Source organism: Centrocercus urophasianus, unplaced genomic scaffold, assembly GCF_019232065.1.
Source record: "Centrocercus urophasianus isolate 14NV4802_14NV808 unplaced genomic scaffold, USGS_Curo_1.0 seq_73, whole genome shotgun sequence".
Taxonomy (NCBI): domain Eukaryota; kingdom Metazoa; phylum Chordata; class Aves; order Galliformes; family Phasianidae; genus Centrocercus; species Centrocercus urophasianus.
In genome coordinates this window covers 12,033,536-12,051,752 of record NW_024885344.1, presented here as the reverse complement: position 1 = coordinate 12,051,752, position 18,217 = coordinate 12,033,536, and the positions used below count along the sequence as shown (strand labels likewise).

The 18,217-nt window shown below is 39.0% G+C and overlaps 1 protein-coding gene across 10 annotated transcripts in view; it reads left to right on the top strand.

The window, feature by feature from the left end:
* MICAL3 (microtubule associated monooxygenase, calponin and LIM domain containing 3) overlaps nucleotides 1–18,217 on the top strand; it is a 154,633-nt gene that overhangs the window by 81,334 nt on the left and 55,082 nt on the right. For 9 of the 10 annotated variants that reach the window (XM_042838117.1, XM_042838114.1, XM_042838111.1 and 6 more), the window contains 3 exons: nucleotides 1,357–1,543; nucleotides 4,474–4,553; nucleotides 5,584–5,671. In XM_042838117.1, coding sequence (XP_042694051.1) covers nucleotides 1,357–1,543; nucleotides 4,474–4,553; nucleotides 5,584–5,671 — 355 coding nt within the window. Of the gene's footprint in view, nucleotides 1–592; nucleotides 701–1,356; nucleotides 1,544–4,473; nucleotides 4,554–5,583; nucleotides 5,672–18,217 lie in introns of all 10 variants that reach the window. The other variant, XM_042838116.1, reaches the window with a different exon arrangement.

Below are 18,217 nucleotides of genomic sequence, written 5' to 3'. Positions count from 1 at the left end.
CATATAAACTTCTATGTTTTTTTAGCTTTGGAAAAATGATAGTTTTGAATGACTGTGAGTTCCTGAGTTAAGGATTTCTTCCTACTCTGTGAATGCACTTTAAATCAATTCTTTTCAGATGCTAATCATATAAATAAACTGTTGCAATCAGCATGTTACATTAGACTCTATGACATGTCTTCCAAAATGTCTTTGATTCTGATGCCAATTTTACCTGGAACCTCAAATCTTTGTCTATATTTGGTTTCATCTTTGAGAAGTGAATCTGTTCAGGTTTCCAGGTGCAAAGTACCCCATAAGCAAGAAAAAACTTGGCTTTCTTCATCATCATAGCATTTCTAGAGCACTTAGGGAATGCAAAATGCAAACCTTCTTTTTCATAGTTGCAGTTGATATTGGACTGGTCCAATGATTACTGATGGCACTAGTGTTGCTGTTACTACTTGTCACTCCATATTGTCCACTGTCTTGGCATGGTTTCACCTCTCTGCACCTTTTCACCACCTAACCTATTATCATTTTAGTCATTTTTATAATTTTATTTCTTTTTCTTTTCTCACTTCCCTTTTGTTTTACTCCATCCATCTGGTAGAAGTATATAAAGATGTACACAGGCGGAGTGAGCTCATTGGCTGAGCAGATAGCCAATCAGCTTCAAAGGAAAGAGCAACCCAAAACCCTTCTAGACAAGAAGGAACTGGTAAGATGATGTGCAGAAGATGATGTGTGTTTGTGATTAGACGTACTGTAGATCTGAAGTATTGTGAGTTGCTAGTACAGCTGGTGGATCCATAGTAGCTTTGTAAAAGACTTAACTTCCCTTTCTCCATCCACCCTCTCTCTTGTCCTCATTTTCCTTGCAAAATTGCTGAATCTAATCTCAGCAGTCAAGGATTAGCTGCAACCAGTTGACAAACTGGTGGTCGTATTTGTGAAGATGTATTTGTTCCACTGTGGCTACTTCAACATTGTTGTTTACTAGAGGAGTGAGGTTTTGGTCTAAGAATTGCAGTTTGAAGGGTCTCTTAATGATTTTGCCTTTCTATCGTATGCCTCCCTCAGTCATTTATTTCAAGGTCATTGTTAATAGCACTCGTGTCCACTTTTCCGTCCAGAGCCTAATTTACTCCTCACATACATAGGCATGACATCCTAGGACCTTCTTCACTGGACTTCAAGGTTAGTTTTTGGTTTCCTGGCTAAAACAGAATTGTGTCACAGCGCTGCAGCACCCATGTGTCAAAGAACAGCAGCATCCAGACGCTCCCATACCTGCAAAGATGAAGAGAAAATATGACCATGCGGTCTTGGTGAGAATGAACACGCACAAATTTAATCACGGCTATATCTGTCTAGGGCTCACTCAAAAAGGAGTTCCCCCAGAACCTGGGAGGCAGTGATGTCTGTTACTTCTGCCGCAAGCGAGTCTATGTGATGGAAAGGCTGAGTGCTGAAGGCAAGTTCTTCCACCGCAGTTGCTTCAAGTGTGAATACTGTGCCACCACTCTGCGGTTGTCATCTTACGCCTATGATATTGAAGATGGTAAGAGAAATTGCCTTTCTGTAAGAATTCTCTTAACTGTCCTGGAGGTTTGTCAAGTGATTTCACAGCTCGCTGTTTGCTTACAAATTATTTGGTGAGTTAAGAGACGGAGTAACTTCAGGTCCAGAGATATCCTCTCAAACTGTTAAAGCTCTGTGGGTTTCCTGTGGCTGGGTAATGCTGAGAGCTGTGAGGAGTTAATTAAGAATAGCTGCTGGAATGGAAAGAAACAAATAGTATTTGAGGGCTTTAAAATGGTTTGGCAGCTGTCTTTAAGGCTAGATCCTTTACTGTTCCTTCGGTTACATTTAAATGAGCAAACTCATTTTAGTTTTAAATGAGTTTAGTTTTAAATTTAGTTTGGCTTTATTTAAGAGAACGTAACGTGTTGGTGACAGACATAATCAGCTTTTACTTTTTAAGAGAACACAGCAATAGAGCTCTACATTTTAGATACAACAAAAGAAGAAGTTTATAATCAAGGGCTATGATAATTGATAATTACAGACTAAGTTATATTTTAGTGGGGAAAAATAGGACATGGAAGGTGAGTAGGTCAATGCTAAATATATGGAGAAATAATTAGTTACTGAAAGTTCAGTAATAATTTTTTCTTTCTGTGTCTGATAGACTGAGGAGCAAGAAATAAGATTACCAAATTAATAAATTTATTGATGACTCTTAACAGAGTCCAACATCCAAAGGATTAAGGGAAGCGTTAGGTATAACAGATCTGAGAAACCAGACAGTGTGGCAGCAGCTGAAACTTACGTTAGCACCCAGAAGATGAGCATGTTGAAAATTATAATTTCAAATTGCACGTCACTTCTGAAGAGTAACATCCTTCAAAGAGTGGCAGTGTTACATTTGTTGCTTGTTAGCCAAAAATTCACATTTTCTGAAGAAGTAGGGTGTCTTAGATAAAGCTTAATGTATATCAAGAAGTATAACTTCTACCTTCTTTCACAGCTGTCATTTATCTTTGCTCTGATATCAATAATAAAATATGTACAAAATTATGTAAAACTAGGGAGATATTAGATGGAGAGGCTTCTACACCAGGAATGATGATGTAGAAATAAAAATAACAGGAAAAAGTGCTACAAATGATATTTTTCCACATTGATTGAGTCAAAGATGAAGTAAAAATTGTAAGCTCTACGCTACAGAATGAAACTCCAGGATACTCTCTGCAGACTGAAAAGTTCTGAAATTGATAGACATCTGTGTAACTGGGTTGAATATTTTTGAAAATACTGACAGTGGCCATGGATACATCAGCTAGGCTTATGGGGCAAAAAGTACCAACATAATATTTCTATTGAAGATGAATTATATAGCGACCTTTAGTAATGGGCTTGGATCAAAAAGAATTGAGGAATCTCAGAACCATCAAACCAGGCACCCAGTAAGGAATAGAAAAGCCATTATTACTTGTTCAGAATGACAGCGGACTTGACTTGGAAGTTTAAAGGGGCCAGTGATAATTTTGAAGTCTGTGTATAAAATCAACAGCTTGGTCAATTATCAAAGCTGGGACAAGGCAGTTGTAGAGCACCGCTGTTATTTTGTGCACTCAGAAGTCATGGGGTACCTGATTAAATGTGCAGTAGCAAGCTGAGCCCTTCTGTCTGTTGTATGTGCTGAAGCAGTTTTTGCCACCAGACTTAGCGATTCTTTCTGCCAGCCAGCTTATGTACACAGTTATGGCCAGACAGCTCACAGTGAAACAAGCACAAAGCTTGGAGTCTCAGCACATCTGCAGCATTGATTCTGAACTGTTACACGGTTAACAGTTTCATATGTATATATACCAAATGTGACCACATAGAAATGTGTGTTATTGTCACTAATCATTGTGAAAATGTAGCTCATGTTTCATTCTGGATTTGTTTTGAAAGAGAAGGTAAAATACATTCATGTGGTTGCTATTCATCTAGCTCTTCCGACTGAGAGTGTCCTGTAGTGTTCTACAATCAGTGTCTGGTTCAAAGCCTGAGTATGTAGGAGTTTTGCTGTTCTATCTCTTGTCAGATGTTTCCCCCGAAACAATTTGAAAGACTCCACGTTAACAAATGTTTATTTAAGCAGGCAGTTCTCACCAGATAGTATTTGCCACCTTTCTATCATAAAACAAATCATTAGAATATATTGTGCTAGTACCAGCTCAGAGAAACTGTGGAAAGCAGCAAAAGTCAGACTATAGATTTGAAATGTGTTAGGGAGGTTGTAGGAACAGGATATTAGAAGGTATGCTGTGGGCAGTATACACTTAGCAGGATATGGTAGCAAAAGAGCATGGGAAGATAACAGTGCCATCAGTTTGCTCCTATTACTGTTATTTGCACTGGGGTATTGCTAGTGCTGCTTTGTCTTTAGGATAGTGTTCAGATGCTGGTGAAAACCCATCTAGACTTCTGGAGTGTTACTAAAACATCAGTGTCACAACAGGTCTTACTTGTGAAAATGACTCATTGCTCGATCGCCCTTTCTGCAAGTAACTACGATCTGTTTTCGGAGATGGTTCTCTGGGAGTTAATGCCCTCCTCTCCCTCTTTCCTCTGCTGCTTGTATTCATTCTTGCTTTTTCCAAAAGTGCTTCTGCCAGCTTTTCATGTGATGATTTCTTTGTTCCTCACACACTGCCGCATTGTTAGCATGTGATACCACACAAGCCTCACAGCTTTGCTTTGGTGTTTGATAGGATATTATGCTCAGTGGCTGTCAGGCACCCAATGAAAGGGAAGCTAGTTAGGCAGGGGAGAGAGGAGGGCTGGAGTTAAAACTTCAGATTGTGCTTGTCTCGGTGCATACTGATTAAACTAGAGGAAGGAGGGACAACAGAAAATAAGTTGCAGTGAGATGGACACTTGTATTGTGTTAAGGTGGTGTGTTCTCATTGTCGACCATCATTAATGTTCTGTCTGCAGGTAAATTCTACTGTAAGCCCCACTACTGTTACCGACTCTCCGGTTATGCTCAAAGGAAGAGGCCAGCAGTGTCAGGAAAGGTAACTCATTCTTTTCATCTAGCATGTTGATTCTTAACACTGAAAGAGTAAATATGCTTTTCTTTTTGTGAAGGTAGAAAAATTCAGAATGCATCAAATGGCATTGTAATGTCATAATGTCCTACAGTTCTATAAATTTTCATTAAAAGCTTGCAATTATCACTTCTCTTTTCATGGCTCTTATTATAAAATGATGTACTGATCCACTCAGAACAGTATTTTGATTTGTATTCTTGTTGTACTGAAATGCTTATTTAGTTTGTGTAGAGACCATATAACTTATGTTGCTGGTTTTGCTTTTCCTTAAGATTAAACAAATTATTTGCATTTCTTCTGAAACTTGAATTTCTAACTCGCTTGCATAGGCTATTAAGATGATGTACTGTCTCTTCTGCACTTTTGCTGTCAGTTAGTGTATGGAAAGAAAGGGTATCCTTTTCCCTATATTATTGTAATTGAAGCATTTGTGTTTTAAACATAGGCCCAAGACCTACTATGTAATACAGAAAGGTGTCTCTGCTTTTGTCTTTGTCTGTGGTAGTCTCTTTGCATTCAAGTTCTGTTAAGATTGAATGCTACAAACTGACCTTACCCCTCAGATGATGTTTTCCTCTGTGGTAGCGGTGGTGGTGATCTTTCTGCTTGCTTGTCAAGTTTTGTTAGTACAAGCTAGAGCTGTGCACCTTTTTGGAAGGGCTAGGGATCCATCTCAAAATTTGTGCCATGCTTCCAGCCAAAAGGAAAGACCAAAAGTGAAACATATTATGTATCCCAGATGAGCAGACTTCAGGGATCCTATTGCTTTGACCTTCTTGGATATCTAGCTTGTTTTTTGGGGTTTTAAGCCTATCGAGAAGGAACGCGTTTGGTTCAGACCTTGCCTTTATACAATAAATAAGGGGTATCTTAATTGCCAAAGGGATATCTTGCTAGTTCATTGTGTTCAGTACATACAACCTCATATGAAAAGAGTATTTTCTAAGTGCTTGCAATTTTAGTATGGATTTAATTCACTTCCTCACTCTTCCAGGACACCAAAGGACCTCTGCAGGACACTATGGCAAGTGATGGAAGTGGACGGGCAAATTCCATCTCCTCCTCAGCAGAGAGGGCCCCAGGTAGCTCCGCTTCCTTCTTTAGCAGGGTGGTGCAGTACTCTCTCGGCTTCTTTGACAGAGTTAGGGTGGCAAGCCAGCGACTGCAAAGCACAGTTTCCTGCATTGGGCACCAGGTAGCCCAGAACCCTTTGGACTCCTTTTTCATGTGTCAGCTGATGGCTTTTGGGGTTCCCTTTCTCTATGTCCAGTCAGAAGTTCTCGTGCAGATCTTAGGGGAGTTCTGTGGCCAGTCTGCTGACCGTTAAGAATTAACGTGACCCAACTTTATAAGCTGTACAACTCGTGTGAATTGGGGTGCTGTGTGAATTTTGTGTGTTATGTGAAGTTCTCAATATGTTATTTTGCATTGTGGCTTTGGGGGCCTAGATATTCTCATTTCTTTAAAGGATACTGTCTGAAATAGTTCCAGGAAAACACAGATCCTCAGTTAAGGGTCTCCTCTGAGTGGACCCAGATAAAGAGGCTTTGTCTGTACTGTATGTACTTCAATGTTGACTCAAGTTACAAGTTCTGATACACTGGAATAATTCTAAAATTGGATTTCTGTGTTTGCCTGAAATTTGGGAGTGGTTTCTCATTCTCCCAAATTTCTGTTCACTAATCTGGTACTTGAATGGGAAGATCCCATTATCTCTGGATTGTGTCTCCTTTGGAATTCTGGGTGTCTGTGACAGCTAATGGGATGGGATTCCTTAATCTTCTTGAATTTCGTGGTGCTGACAGGTCATGGTGCTTTTCCCCTACTGCCAGATTCTGTGCTGCTCCTGGCCATGGCTTTGGGAACGAGGTAGTGAATGTGTGTGTCTTACTGTGAAGTATTTTTGCCTATTAAGTTAAAATTCTAATTCCTTCTAACATGGGAGAAGTGACTCTGCTACAAACGCTCGTTTGCCCAGCCCCTACATGCTCACTTGGTGATGTCAGGAAGAGATTTAGTTTTAATATTGGTTCTAGAACGCTATGAAAACAGGAAATTAGGTGCTTTTAGAGGGAGAACATACTTAGAGGAAAAATTTAGAAATGAATGTCTTCACAGTGCTAATTGAGAAGAAACATTAAAAACATACAGGCAGATAAAAATCAGGCTTATATGTGACATAATATTCTTACAAGCATTTCTAAGATGGTAACTGAACACAGAAAGTCATTCTTACTGTGTGTTGTTGACTCTTTAAGTGTAGTTACACTCGCTGTTTTGTCTGTTAATGGCGTGGAATTTCCATATGGCAGAATGAAGGAGAGAAAAAATGTAATGAAAAATGACAGGTCCAGAATGCCAATGGCAGGTGGGATAATGACAGCATTTTTTTGTACTGTAGGCTAGGTTTAAAATTGCTTACTCTAAAGGTGAAGAGTTTTTGGTTTTACGATTTTTTTAATATAGAGCATATTTTTTAACATGTGTGAAAAAGATATTTCTTGGAGCTGTTAATTCACAGACTATATTATAGGAAAAGTGACTTGTGGGTTGAAGCTATTGGTGATGAGAAGTGGAAGAAAGAGAGTTTAGCTGTGTATATCAGTTAGTTTTTCAGTACTGTTGCTGTCGGTCTCCTTTCCTTGATTTAGTCCTTCCAACAGATCAAATTTAATTATTTGCATTTCTAGATGAGCCTTCAGCAGACAGCATCTATGTGATCAGTAAGTAGGACAAATGTTAGGCCAGGTATTTCCATCTCTCCTTATGTACTGGTGACATAGTTGGCACCTGCGATGGCACAGTTACAAGAGCTGTAATATTTCTAGAGAAGAAAAGTAGAACAGACACCATTTTATCAAACAGCAAGACTTGAAATCTAGGTCTCCAGTTTGCTGTGCCTAACTGTAGCATTGTTTTTAAATATTTTGGAGCTTTAAAGCTTTGGCTCTTGTACTCTGCAAAGTACATCATTAGGGCATATTCAGCTGGATGAAGCTAGTTCATCTTTAAGGCAGTGTAACATGTTGTTGTGTGTGCATGACTGAAACACCTTTAACGGTTGAAGAGTTACCTTCTGGTTCTGTTGTCTCCCCTTTTCTGCTAGAAAATATTATTCATAGCTGAGATCTCATTTTCTTTATGAAGCAAGTTGTAAGTATATTTTAAAACTACTGGATTAACAAGGGTTAAGAAGCAGGAGGGGAGGCTAAATGCCATATATTTTAAAAGCAAGCTGCAGTGTCATTAAGGCAGGCCAGTTCTCCATTAGTCAGTTTAACGGTCATGTGCTGTAGTACCTCTCTTTAGCTCCAGTTTTTGCACAGTAGATCAGGAAACTTGCATTGTGTTTACCATTTTGTATGGCCTGAAAAAAAAACATACAAAAAACCCCACAAAACCTCAGCTTTTGAATTGCAAAACTTCATGATACAGTGGAAGAATAGGATACTATTTCTGAATAATCAAAGGGAGTCTCTAAGATTGCATCTTTATTTAACTACTGACTTTGAACTATGTGCATATATGCTTTCTTGTAATTTATTAACTTCTCTAGGTGAGAAACTATAGGCATTCTGCTTTCACTGAAATATACAAGAATACCTTAAGCAAAAAGCTCTCTGATCTGGAGATAGTTTCCCACGCTCCAACTTTACCCGTTCAGTAGACTTACCATGAACTGGTTGTATATCTGAAAACTCTTTGGCCTCTTTTAAGGCAAGAACCAGCGGCTGAGGTTGGGCAGTACTGATTTCATACCTTGAGATCTGAGTCAGTCTTACTAGTGAGGCAGATGTTGATGAGGAGTGTAATTTGCCTCTGAAACGATTAAGTGAAATAAGAGTGTGAAATGCGTAGGTTTAATTTGTGATGGAGTTCTCAAGATAGCTTAGAATGCAAAAGGAAGGTGTAGAGCAGAAACATCAGTTAAGCAGTGCACAAGACAAAAGCCCCCTGGTTTTAAGTTTTGTACCCTCTGAGCTAAATTCAGTCCTGAATTAGCTCGTTCAGTGACCATTACGACAAGTTGTGGCAGGCCTGCTTCTTAGTTGCCACAGAATCCCAAACAAATGTAAATTTTCCAGGTTTTCCCCCTACATTCAGTACCTCCTTTACCACCAAATCTGTGCTCTTCTTTTTGTAGCCAGATTAATAATTAAAATCTGCTTGAACTCAAAATGATGTTCAGCAGCTTTGGTCAGCTTAGGTACAGTTGGTCCCAACAAGCACTTTCTTGTGATGCCGTACTAACCTGACAGGCATGCATTAACTTTGCTAAAGATGTCAGTCCCTCACTGGCTGTCTGTCCCTTGTATTGCAGTGACTGCAGTTATAGGGTACAACTTGTGAGAAGCAAGTTGAGGTTTTTAGCAGTCTTCTAGAAACATCGTTCTTACAAAGGTTTGCCTGGTTTGCCAGGGAGCCCACGTGACATCTTATGTAGTGTCACAGGGATGTTTTCAGGGAGTTAAGTTCTAACTGGCTCCTGCAGTACTGATCAGCCCCTTTCGATGGGGAAGTGGCAACAAGCTTTTGAGGTGGTTGATGCCATTCTCTCCTGGGAAGGGAAGCTGGGGAAAGCTGGTACTTTGCTTTTGGTTCTGCTCAACTGTGGCATGCTTGTCTTAGATTCTGTAATTCTTCTCTGTACTCTGTCTGCCTCTTTCTATCTTCTGCGTTTGCCTTTGTGCCAAAATTGCTGCTGTTACCATGGGGAAAAAAACACTTTGCTCCTCAACTGTCTCTCCCTTTCATAATCTGTAACCACTGTGTCTTGGATTTTTTTGAATATTATTTACAGTACTTTATATGATTTGAATGTGCTTTTAATGTAAATGCTTTTTTTTTCTGTTTGTTCTAAAGGTCTGTAAGAACACATTTTCAAACTTTCAGCTCTTTCTTGACAGGTGGACTTGGAACAGTCTTTGCTTTATCATAATGCTCTTTGGGGCAGCTTTAGGTAGTGATGTTTTGTTGTGTTTCCTATTCCAGGCTTGTGTTCTCACAGCAGTACATTTCTGACCCTATCAGCAGTAGGAATTTCATAAAGAAAAGACCTGCTAGGGAAACTCTTGCTTCAAAAACTCTCAGCAATAAAATGCAAGTCATGAGATCTTTGCAATAGTTACTTGAGCTGCAAAAAATGTAAGAAACTCACTATAAGTAGTATGCAAACCTGAAAATTTCAATTCAAAGTAGAGGTGTTAGGTCTCCTGCTTTACAGTCGCAAAAGTATATCCTATATATGAGATGGGTGCAATATGAAAGGTTAGAAATCCTCTTATGGGATGTGCCTTAAACATTTTCAGGGAGCAATGTTATGAGCAAACCATTTATGGTAGACTCTTAAACATGTAATGTGTTGCATTTAATAAGCAAAAGTGGACACTTAAATGAGAGGGCTCTTTTGGTGATCAGGTAATCTAGAAAGTGGTGGTTGCTTCCTCTGAATGCTATGCCCTTTCAAGTAAATTATTTGAGCCCCATTTTCAAAAGGATCGTGGCTGTCCATTGAGTTTACACAAATCTTTATGAATGCATACAGTATTATTTGCACATATTTCTATGCCTAAGGAAGTACAAATCATTTTTGTATGCATTTCTGTATATAAACTGTCTTCTTGTTCATTGATGTTGTCCCTTTAACAGTTCTATATACATTGAATGTGCCTTCTGAAAATATTTCATCTCAAAGCAAAACGGTTTACTTGTGCGTATGAACATATCTTCACGAAGGCTTCCACTCGGCCACTCCTTTTTGTTATTATTCAGATTTGTTTTTCATACTTGTTTTAATTTGATGTGTCATAAACACTGCATTACCACCAATACAGTAAGCTAACTCTGTGGCATACTGCTCAGTTTGTGGAGTTTTTGTGGAGCCTTCATTTGAAACCGCTAACCTGCATTTACAGACACATCCATACACCTTCCCCCTCCTCCTCTGCTCCACAAAATAATAAAATAATTTTAAAAAATCATGTTTCAAGATGCACCACCAAACTGAGACGAAAGGTAGTTCCTCTTCTACCGTGCCTTGAAGTTTTCTGTTTGGAGGCACGGTGGAGTTGTGTTCTGCAGGACAGGGCACAAGGTAACGAACCCTTTCACAGGGCCTCATACGGCTCCAGAGAGATCTAATGCCAGATTTATTTTTCTGAGCTGGAATATTTAAAGTGTAAACTTAAGAATCAGACCCCTGTATTTTTGGAAGCTGAGGAGAGCGTGTGGGTTGCATGATTAGGACCAAGGTTCAGTGCCCAGTGAATCATTGTTCAGTAGCAAGCCAGGAAACTCTCCTGGGGATGTGCTTGACTGTTCCCAGTCCATCATGTTCCTTGTCGGTGTTCTTATCAGGATTTGGGTGACTTTGGTGTGAATGAAAAAAGAATTTGAAGCCCAGAAAATTTGGAAAAGCAAAGACATGAATTGCTGGTTTATTTGTTCTAAGGGGTTGAGAAGCAGCTGACCTAATAGAGCTTCACTGAAAAACCCAAGAAAATGATCTGGGGACCGAGAAAGGGTTTACAAAATAGCAGCGATGTTGGTTTGTGCTCATGGCTGGATCCTGCTAAGAACACTTTTTCTTGGGAGTAAAATACCTCCCTCTTCCACCTTTCTCTCTAGCTTTCAGACCTGTAGACTTGTTCCACTGAAATATTTGTTTATTGCTTGTATGTGTAATTTCTGAAGGGTGATATGAATTTTTCTGGGCACTTTTAAGAGTTTCATTAAACTTAGAAAAAGAACGCTGTGTAAAGGTGTTGGATTTTTTTTTTTTTTTAATTACAGAATTATAACATCTGTGGGTTCGTTTTTGGGGCTTTTTTTGTTTGTTTGTTTTGTTTTGAAAAGTAGAATCTAAGAAAGAACCATTCTGAGAAGATTAAGTTTCCCTCAGAGAAATGGAGGGAGTTTGTATGAAGTAGGGATAGTTGATATTCAAGTGAGACAATTAGTGCTCAGAAAGGCTTCATGTCTCCGTTGTATAGCTTCGTTGAAGATTTTTATTTATGCAGTTGTTTTTAACCTGTTTTTGTTTTGGGTGTTTGTCTCCTTAAATTATGTAATACTTGGTTTTCTTGTTGCTGTGAAATCAAGACATTATTTGTTCAATTGTGTGAAATGTTCAAGGGAATAAATTCCAAACAACCTTCAGGTTTCTGAGTTTTTCTTTGTCACCTCCCTCCTCCTTCCATTAGCTCCAGGTTAGCAATGCTGTGGGGGATAAGTTTTTGGGGGAGAGTGAAATGAATAGATCTAGCAAGCTTGAATAGTCTTCCAAAGACGTTTTGGGGAGCTGCATGGCACGTGTAACTGCAGAGTACTACAGAGACTTACAAGGGCAGTTAAGCTCTGGCAGACACAGGCTAAATTAAATGTGTTTTTGTTTTTTTTTTCTGCCATATTGTGGTGTGCTCAACATGCAGGGCGTACGCTGCCCAGACAGCATTACATATTTCTGTAGAAAAGCTGTTAAGGACCCCCATACTGAATGTTCTACTGTTTTGCTGTAGAGATGCTGTCAGTGTTGTGGTTTCATGGATTTTTGTTGATTTGGGAGTGTACCTTGTTGCAGGCCAAAGTTCTCTGTAAACAGGGCAGTGAAATACATCTGTGAGGGGAGAGGAGGGAGATGAAGAGCGTGAGCAAGTGTAAGCCAACACTGAGGAACAGGGAGGCATAGCCTTTGCATCTGGTGTGACAGGTAAGCTTTTTGGCAGGATTTGTTTCCTCTTGTTTGCACAGCAGCAGCTGTGTTTCTGGGACATTAGAAGCGATGGAAAGGCATGAAATGAGGAAACGTGGAGCCTTGTAGCCAAATCCAGTGTCTTATGTTCCATCTGGATGGCTCTGTCCTCTCAGGACGGTGGCGCGAGGAAATGACCTTCATTCCTCAAAACCACTGATAGACTGTTTTGTTATGTTATCCCCATGGCCAACATATGGAGCTGTATCATAGTTCTGAGCTTTCCAGTTCTCAAAGGTAAACCGGATGAGTCTGCATCAGAGAATAATTCTGTCTTATCTCATGTCTTCTCATGCTCCCTACTGCACCACTAGCAACTGAGAGCATGGAAAGTCAGTTATCCTTTGAGCATCTGATTGTGAAACATATGGGTTGATTTGGCCTGCATAGTTACGTTTAAACAGTAGATTGTAGAACTACACATGAAATGCCAATTCTGCTACAGCTAAGGTTTTCTTCTTTGGACAAAAGCACCAACTCAAAAGTCACTTTGTGTTAAAGACACCCTAGTTTTGTTTGTGAAACAAAATTAACATCTTTCAGGCATTTTTCTCTTCACCACCACCCTTCCCCCTCCCTTGCGTTTCAACCTATACTTACCTGAAAATTATTTACTCTAGAGGAAAATCTGTAAGTAAAGCCCCAAGTAACACACTATATCAAATATGATTATTTTTAACCTTTGTTGTGCAGATTAAATGGCTTGAAAATGAGGAAGAAAGGTAGGTTTGGGCTGAGCCATGCTCTTGCTGAGTGTAAATGCTTTTTTGCGTGTAGTCCTGTAAAGAGAAAATGTCTATTTTTCAGAATATGCTGTTCTAGGATCCTGACTTACACAGTCCCTAACTTGCATCCATCACTTTTGAGAGTCTTTAGCATTATTTAGGACTTGTAGCAGTTGTTAAATAGATTTAAAAGGATCTCTTGTCTTACAGATAAGGTAAATGAGCAGGTGTATGTACTTCTTTGTAATTCCATCCTCACTTTCAGTCGCCCAATAAATAATCCACAGAAAATCTTATGTGGACGCTAAATTACTTCTATTTATTTATAAAGTTGAAAACAGAGAATTCAACTTCACAATACAACTGGTTCTGTATTAAGGACAAGTTTTAAAACAATCTATTGTAAGTGGGTGTGTAAATGACTTTAATATATTTGAGGTACTGATCCATTAACATATGCACAGAAGTCTGTGGGAAATGTGGATGTTTCATTCCCTTGACAAACTGGTTAGTTCCATAATAGGTGAACTAGTTAGCCTTTGCAGGAGTTTGGGAACTTCATTGCTAGAGTTAAGCTTTAAGGAATATTAAGTATTTTTCACCATGCATCCAAAACCAGAGCTTGCTTCATCATTTTGGTAGCAGTTTTGTCAAGAGAAACATTGGCATAGACCATTTCCTTTGCGGCACGCACCAGTAGAGTAGTGTAGAAAGCAGGTTGTGTACAAGTTTTCATATTTTAGGCTGAGTTGCTTCATCTCATAAGGCAGAAAGTAATGTAGATCTTTTCCTCTAATTTCTGTAACAACGGTGAGAATGCATGAGATACTTTGAAAATAGTATGAATTAATAAGTGCTCATCTCTGCACCAATTAAAGCCATTCAGTAATGATTTGGCCATCTGCTTATAGCCAGCAGCATGAAATACTAGGATATGCACTTGATATTGTATTTTCAAATACAGAAGGAAAACAAGGGGAGGAAAATAAAATTAAAACCCCAAACAAACAAAAACCAAGCAAACAACCCAAAACAGCAACAAAAACCAAATGGAAAATATTTGAAGAGACGGAATGGATACTACTGAGTCAACAATGAACCCATTCTCCTGCTTCTGTGAAGTATATTTATGGAAGAAGGTGGAGTAGCAGTTGCTGAGCTGATCATGGGGATGTAGAGCTTAGCTTAGGCTTTCCAAAGAAAACAGGGCAGATGCTCTTTAAGGATGAGACGGCACTTGGGTGCTTTGTTTAGTTACTTACATCTTGTCTCAAAAATGTATGTTTAGTCTGACATTTCTCGTGTTGCTGTCATCCCAGAAGACTGTGTTTTCTTTCTTTGGAAAATTTCATAACTGTCCTATATGCTGTTACAGAAGTTTATCTAATTGCCCTGGGGGTAGTAGTGTTCAAAAATAGGCCTTCTTCTACCCAAGAGATGTTTTAGATGCTTTCAGACTTTGGTAACTCGATGATTTAAAACACCAGAATTGATATGTAAGCTATTTTAATCAGATATATGTCTTTTGGAATCCATCCTAGATGTTGATAGAATCCATCCTAGATATACCTATATAAAAGAATTTTCTTAGGTTCAAAAAAACTCGCAGTAAGGTATGAAGCTCTGAATTGCTTGGAACATTCTGTTGCTTTGCAAGTTAAGCAAAAGTATGTGGGATAAATGCAGACACTAAGAAATGAGAGAACAGATGCTGATGTTTTCTGGAGAGTATAGAACTTTCACGTAGGACAAGTATTCCCCAGTATATTTTCTTACAACCACAGGCTTCAGATTTGAGTCTGTTCCATTTGCAGCACTTCATCTTCTAGGAGGAAAAAAAAAAAAAAAAAAATTAAATGCGAATGTGGTTATTATCTAAATATATCCTGAGATCCGGTAATTATGAAAATCTGCAATAAATTGCTACAGAACAGAGAGTGGTTAGCTCAGTAGATGAAAGAAGATATCCATTTGGAAGCTATCTTTTGAAACTGATCCCAGTTTGAATGGGAAACTGAAAACAGTTGGTATTCCAAACGTTTTCATTATATATGATGAAATTTCTAGTTCCTTGTTATTTGTTCTTTAATGATGAAAACATTTTCCTGGATCCAAGCTGGGATTGGAATAGCAGGTTTAAAAAAACAAAACAAAACAAAAAAAAACCAGCAACAAACTAGACATGATTTGTATTGATAGGTTCCTCAAGTGCTGTTAGATGGAAATGTCCTTGGTTCACTGTTGTGTTAATGTGCACATTGGGAACCACCATGCCTGATGCCTGCTGCTGAGATGAAGGATTCCAGAGGGCTGCTAGGAATAAATGGTGAGAGATGGATGCCATGATGAATAAATAAGCTCTCTAAATTCTTATGTAGTAGAGAAAGTAGCTGTCTTTCTTAACATAAAAGTAGTTGCTGTTTGGCTTACTTTTGGATGATCAACTCTTAGACATTAATATCTAAAGAATTTCACGGTACAAAGAATGTATTTCACATTAGAAAGGGGGAAAAGTCAGAGCCAAAGCCAAGGTGATTTTAGCATAGACTGTGGCCACTCTCTCCTTTTTCTCCTAGCCATTTCCTGGGTGTGCCTCATCCCAGGTGGCCCTTTGAGGTAACATGCCTTTAATAGCTTCCAGGACAAAAGTTACGCCTACAAAGTGATGTTATCTTTAGCCAGATTATCCTTAAGGGCTCTTCAGCCTCCCCACACTCAGCTTCTTCCAGGAAATAGAAACAAGGCCAGGCAGCAAATGATAGAGCTGGTCAAAACATTTGAAGGGAGCTCAAACATCCCAGATGTCCCTAACGAAAGGGAAAATTATAGGTAATATGTCACTGATTTGCCAATATTCCTGGATAATGGACTCTCCGATAATTAACTAAATAATAAAAAAAACCAACTCTGTTACTTGTTTGAGCAGAAGTAAAAAATTAAATTGTGCAGGTGATAAGATTCTGTGCCAGAAAAGATGCGTTAAGAAGAGTGAAGCTTAGCGGTGTTCACTGGGGCTCGGATTAGGTGACCTAATAACCTCCTTTCCCCCGTTCCTTTTCTCCACCCACTGGCTGCAACACTGGACTCCTTCCAGGAGTCCAGAAATACATTCCTGGATTGTTCTATACCCCTGCTGTAGCGAGGAAGGCTTTTCTGTACTGAACTATTTCCTGAGCTTTAAATTTTCATTATGTTATAACACAGCTTCTTGCATCTGCATATGAAAAACACCACGTATTTCTCAGGCATAACTTGATGGTGTTGAAGTTGCAGATGAATTTTGACTTGCTTTCAAGACAGAAGTGTGAAGTAAAGATGACCTGGAAATAAAACTGATTGATGATACTCTCGTCTGCTGGCTTCTACTGGAAATGAAGAAAGATTGATCAAATACGCAGCAGTTTTGCTCCTGCTTTGCCACTGTTGTAGGAGGCAACATTTTGTCAGCATCTGTGTTGACAGCTCTAAAAACCCATTTTAATCACTCTCAGTGGGAGCAGGTGGAAAATCCTGAATAAGCCTCAGTAAGATAGATTTCATTCTGTAGTCAATCCTGTTCACTTTTATAATTATGAAGAGATTGGGTCCTATATTTTCTGACAGTATCTGAGATATGGAGAAGTTAATTGTAGCTGGAGGTTGTGGAATGCGTGGAGGAAGCCTTATGTCCTCAAGTTTGTTTCTAGAGTATCTGTTTCAAAATTCCTTGAATATTTTATCTAACAGTTTTTCCTGTACATGGTAGTGGTTTTGAGGTGCTGGTCCTGTAATAACTCTCCGTTGGGTACTTCTGCATTAGAGGGTGTTTAAATCAAACAGCTTTTTTTCTGTGCACGTTAATCTCCCTATTTCTCTGGGAACTGTTTAGTTCCCAGTTTGCTAGGAAGAATTGCCTTAGTGACAGTTGCCTTAGTCTGGGGACTGAGGTTGGAAGCAGTAATAGAAGCCTCAGGCACATTTTTTTTTTTTTTTTTTTTTTTTTTTTTTTTTTTTAGAAAATTTAGTTACTTGTTATTTATTACAGATTGCTGTATGTGCATTACTGACAAATTTCAGTAGTGTTGTCTTCAGATTTGAGCTCGTTTTCAATCCTGTGCATGAACATTGGATAACTTACTTGTGGATTATGGATCAAGCTGGAAATGCAGACGTAACAAAATTCAAGATTTGGTGTCTTCCCAGTATAACAAAGTATTTGAGGCTCCCTGAGGGCTTGGGAAAACCCTTAGAGGCTGAGAGAGAAAGATGAGGCACTTTATCAAAGAAGCATTGACAGTTGATGACTGTTATGTATTTATGTTCAAACAAATATGTTTTTGTCTCTGTTTAATTAGGTGTTTTATCACCCTTTCTGTCTCTGAGGATGTGCTTATCAAGTTTCAGGGGATGCTACCAGGCAACATGCAGTTCTGCAGTGTGCAAAGTCAGGCTGTGTGAACAAGCAGTGACAGGAATTCCCCAGTCCTGCTGGGCTCTTACTGGTTTTCTATATACTTTTCTTAGAAATTAAATTGTGAAGGGTGGCTGTATCTAGATGTAAAATCCTGAAACTTCTTCCAAACTCTCAGCAATTACATTTAAGATACTGCTGCAGGTCAGCTTAGAGCTGCCAATGGCATGTTTAGATTATCTTATACTGTGCAGAACCAAAATTGTTAACAGTGGTTAGATACTAATTTTGTACAGGATTAAAGACAGGATTTCTGGCTACGTCTCTCAAAAGAAATCAGTTGCACTTAATTAAATGGGATGTCTTAATTGACTTACCGTTTCCATACGTGCAGCATCCAACAGCATGTCTCAGTACTAAGCATTCTGCTTTACAGCGCACTGTGCTGAGCACTGTGAGCATCTCATAGGAGGGGCCTTTGCTCAACCTGCTCATGTAAACCAGATAATCATGAATGCTTGATGTCTGGCATGTTTTAGCCCTTTTCTTATTTCAAAGCCTTTTGTCTTGACTTAAAGGGAAGCTGAGAGGAAAGAGTTGGGCATTCTGGATCCTGTTTCTGGCACTGCCGCTAATCTATTGTGAGACTGACTTGCTGGTATTTAATCACTGTGTCTGGACTTGTGTGATGCCTATACAGTACTTATCTACTTCCAAAATAGGTTTGTTTTAATACGCTAAGACTTGTAACACATTCTGAAGC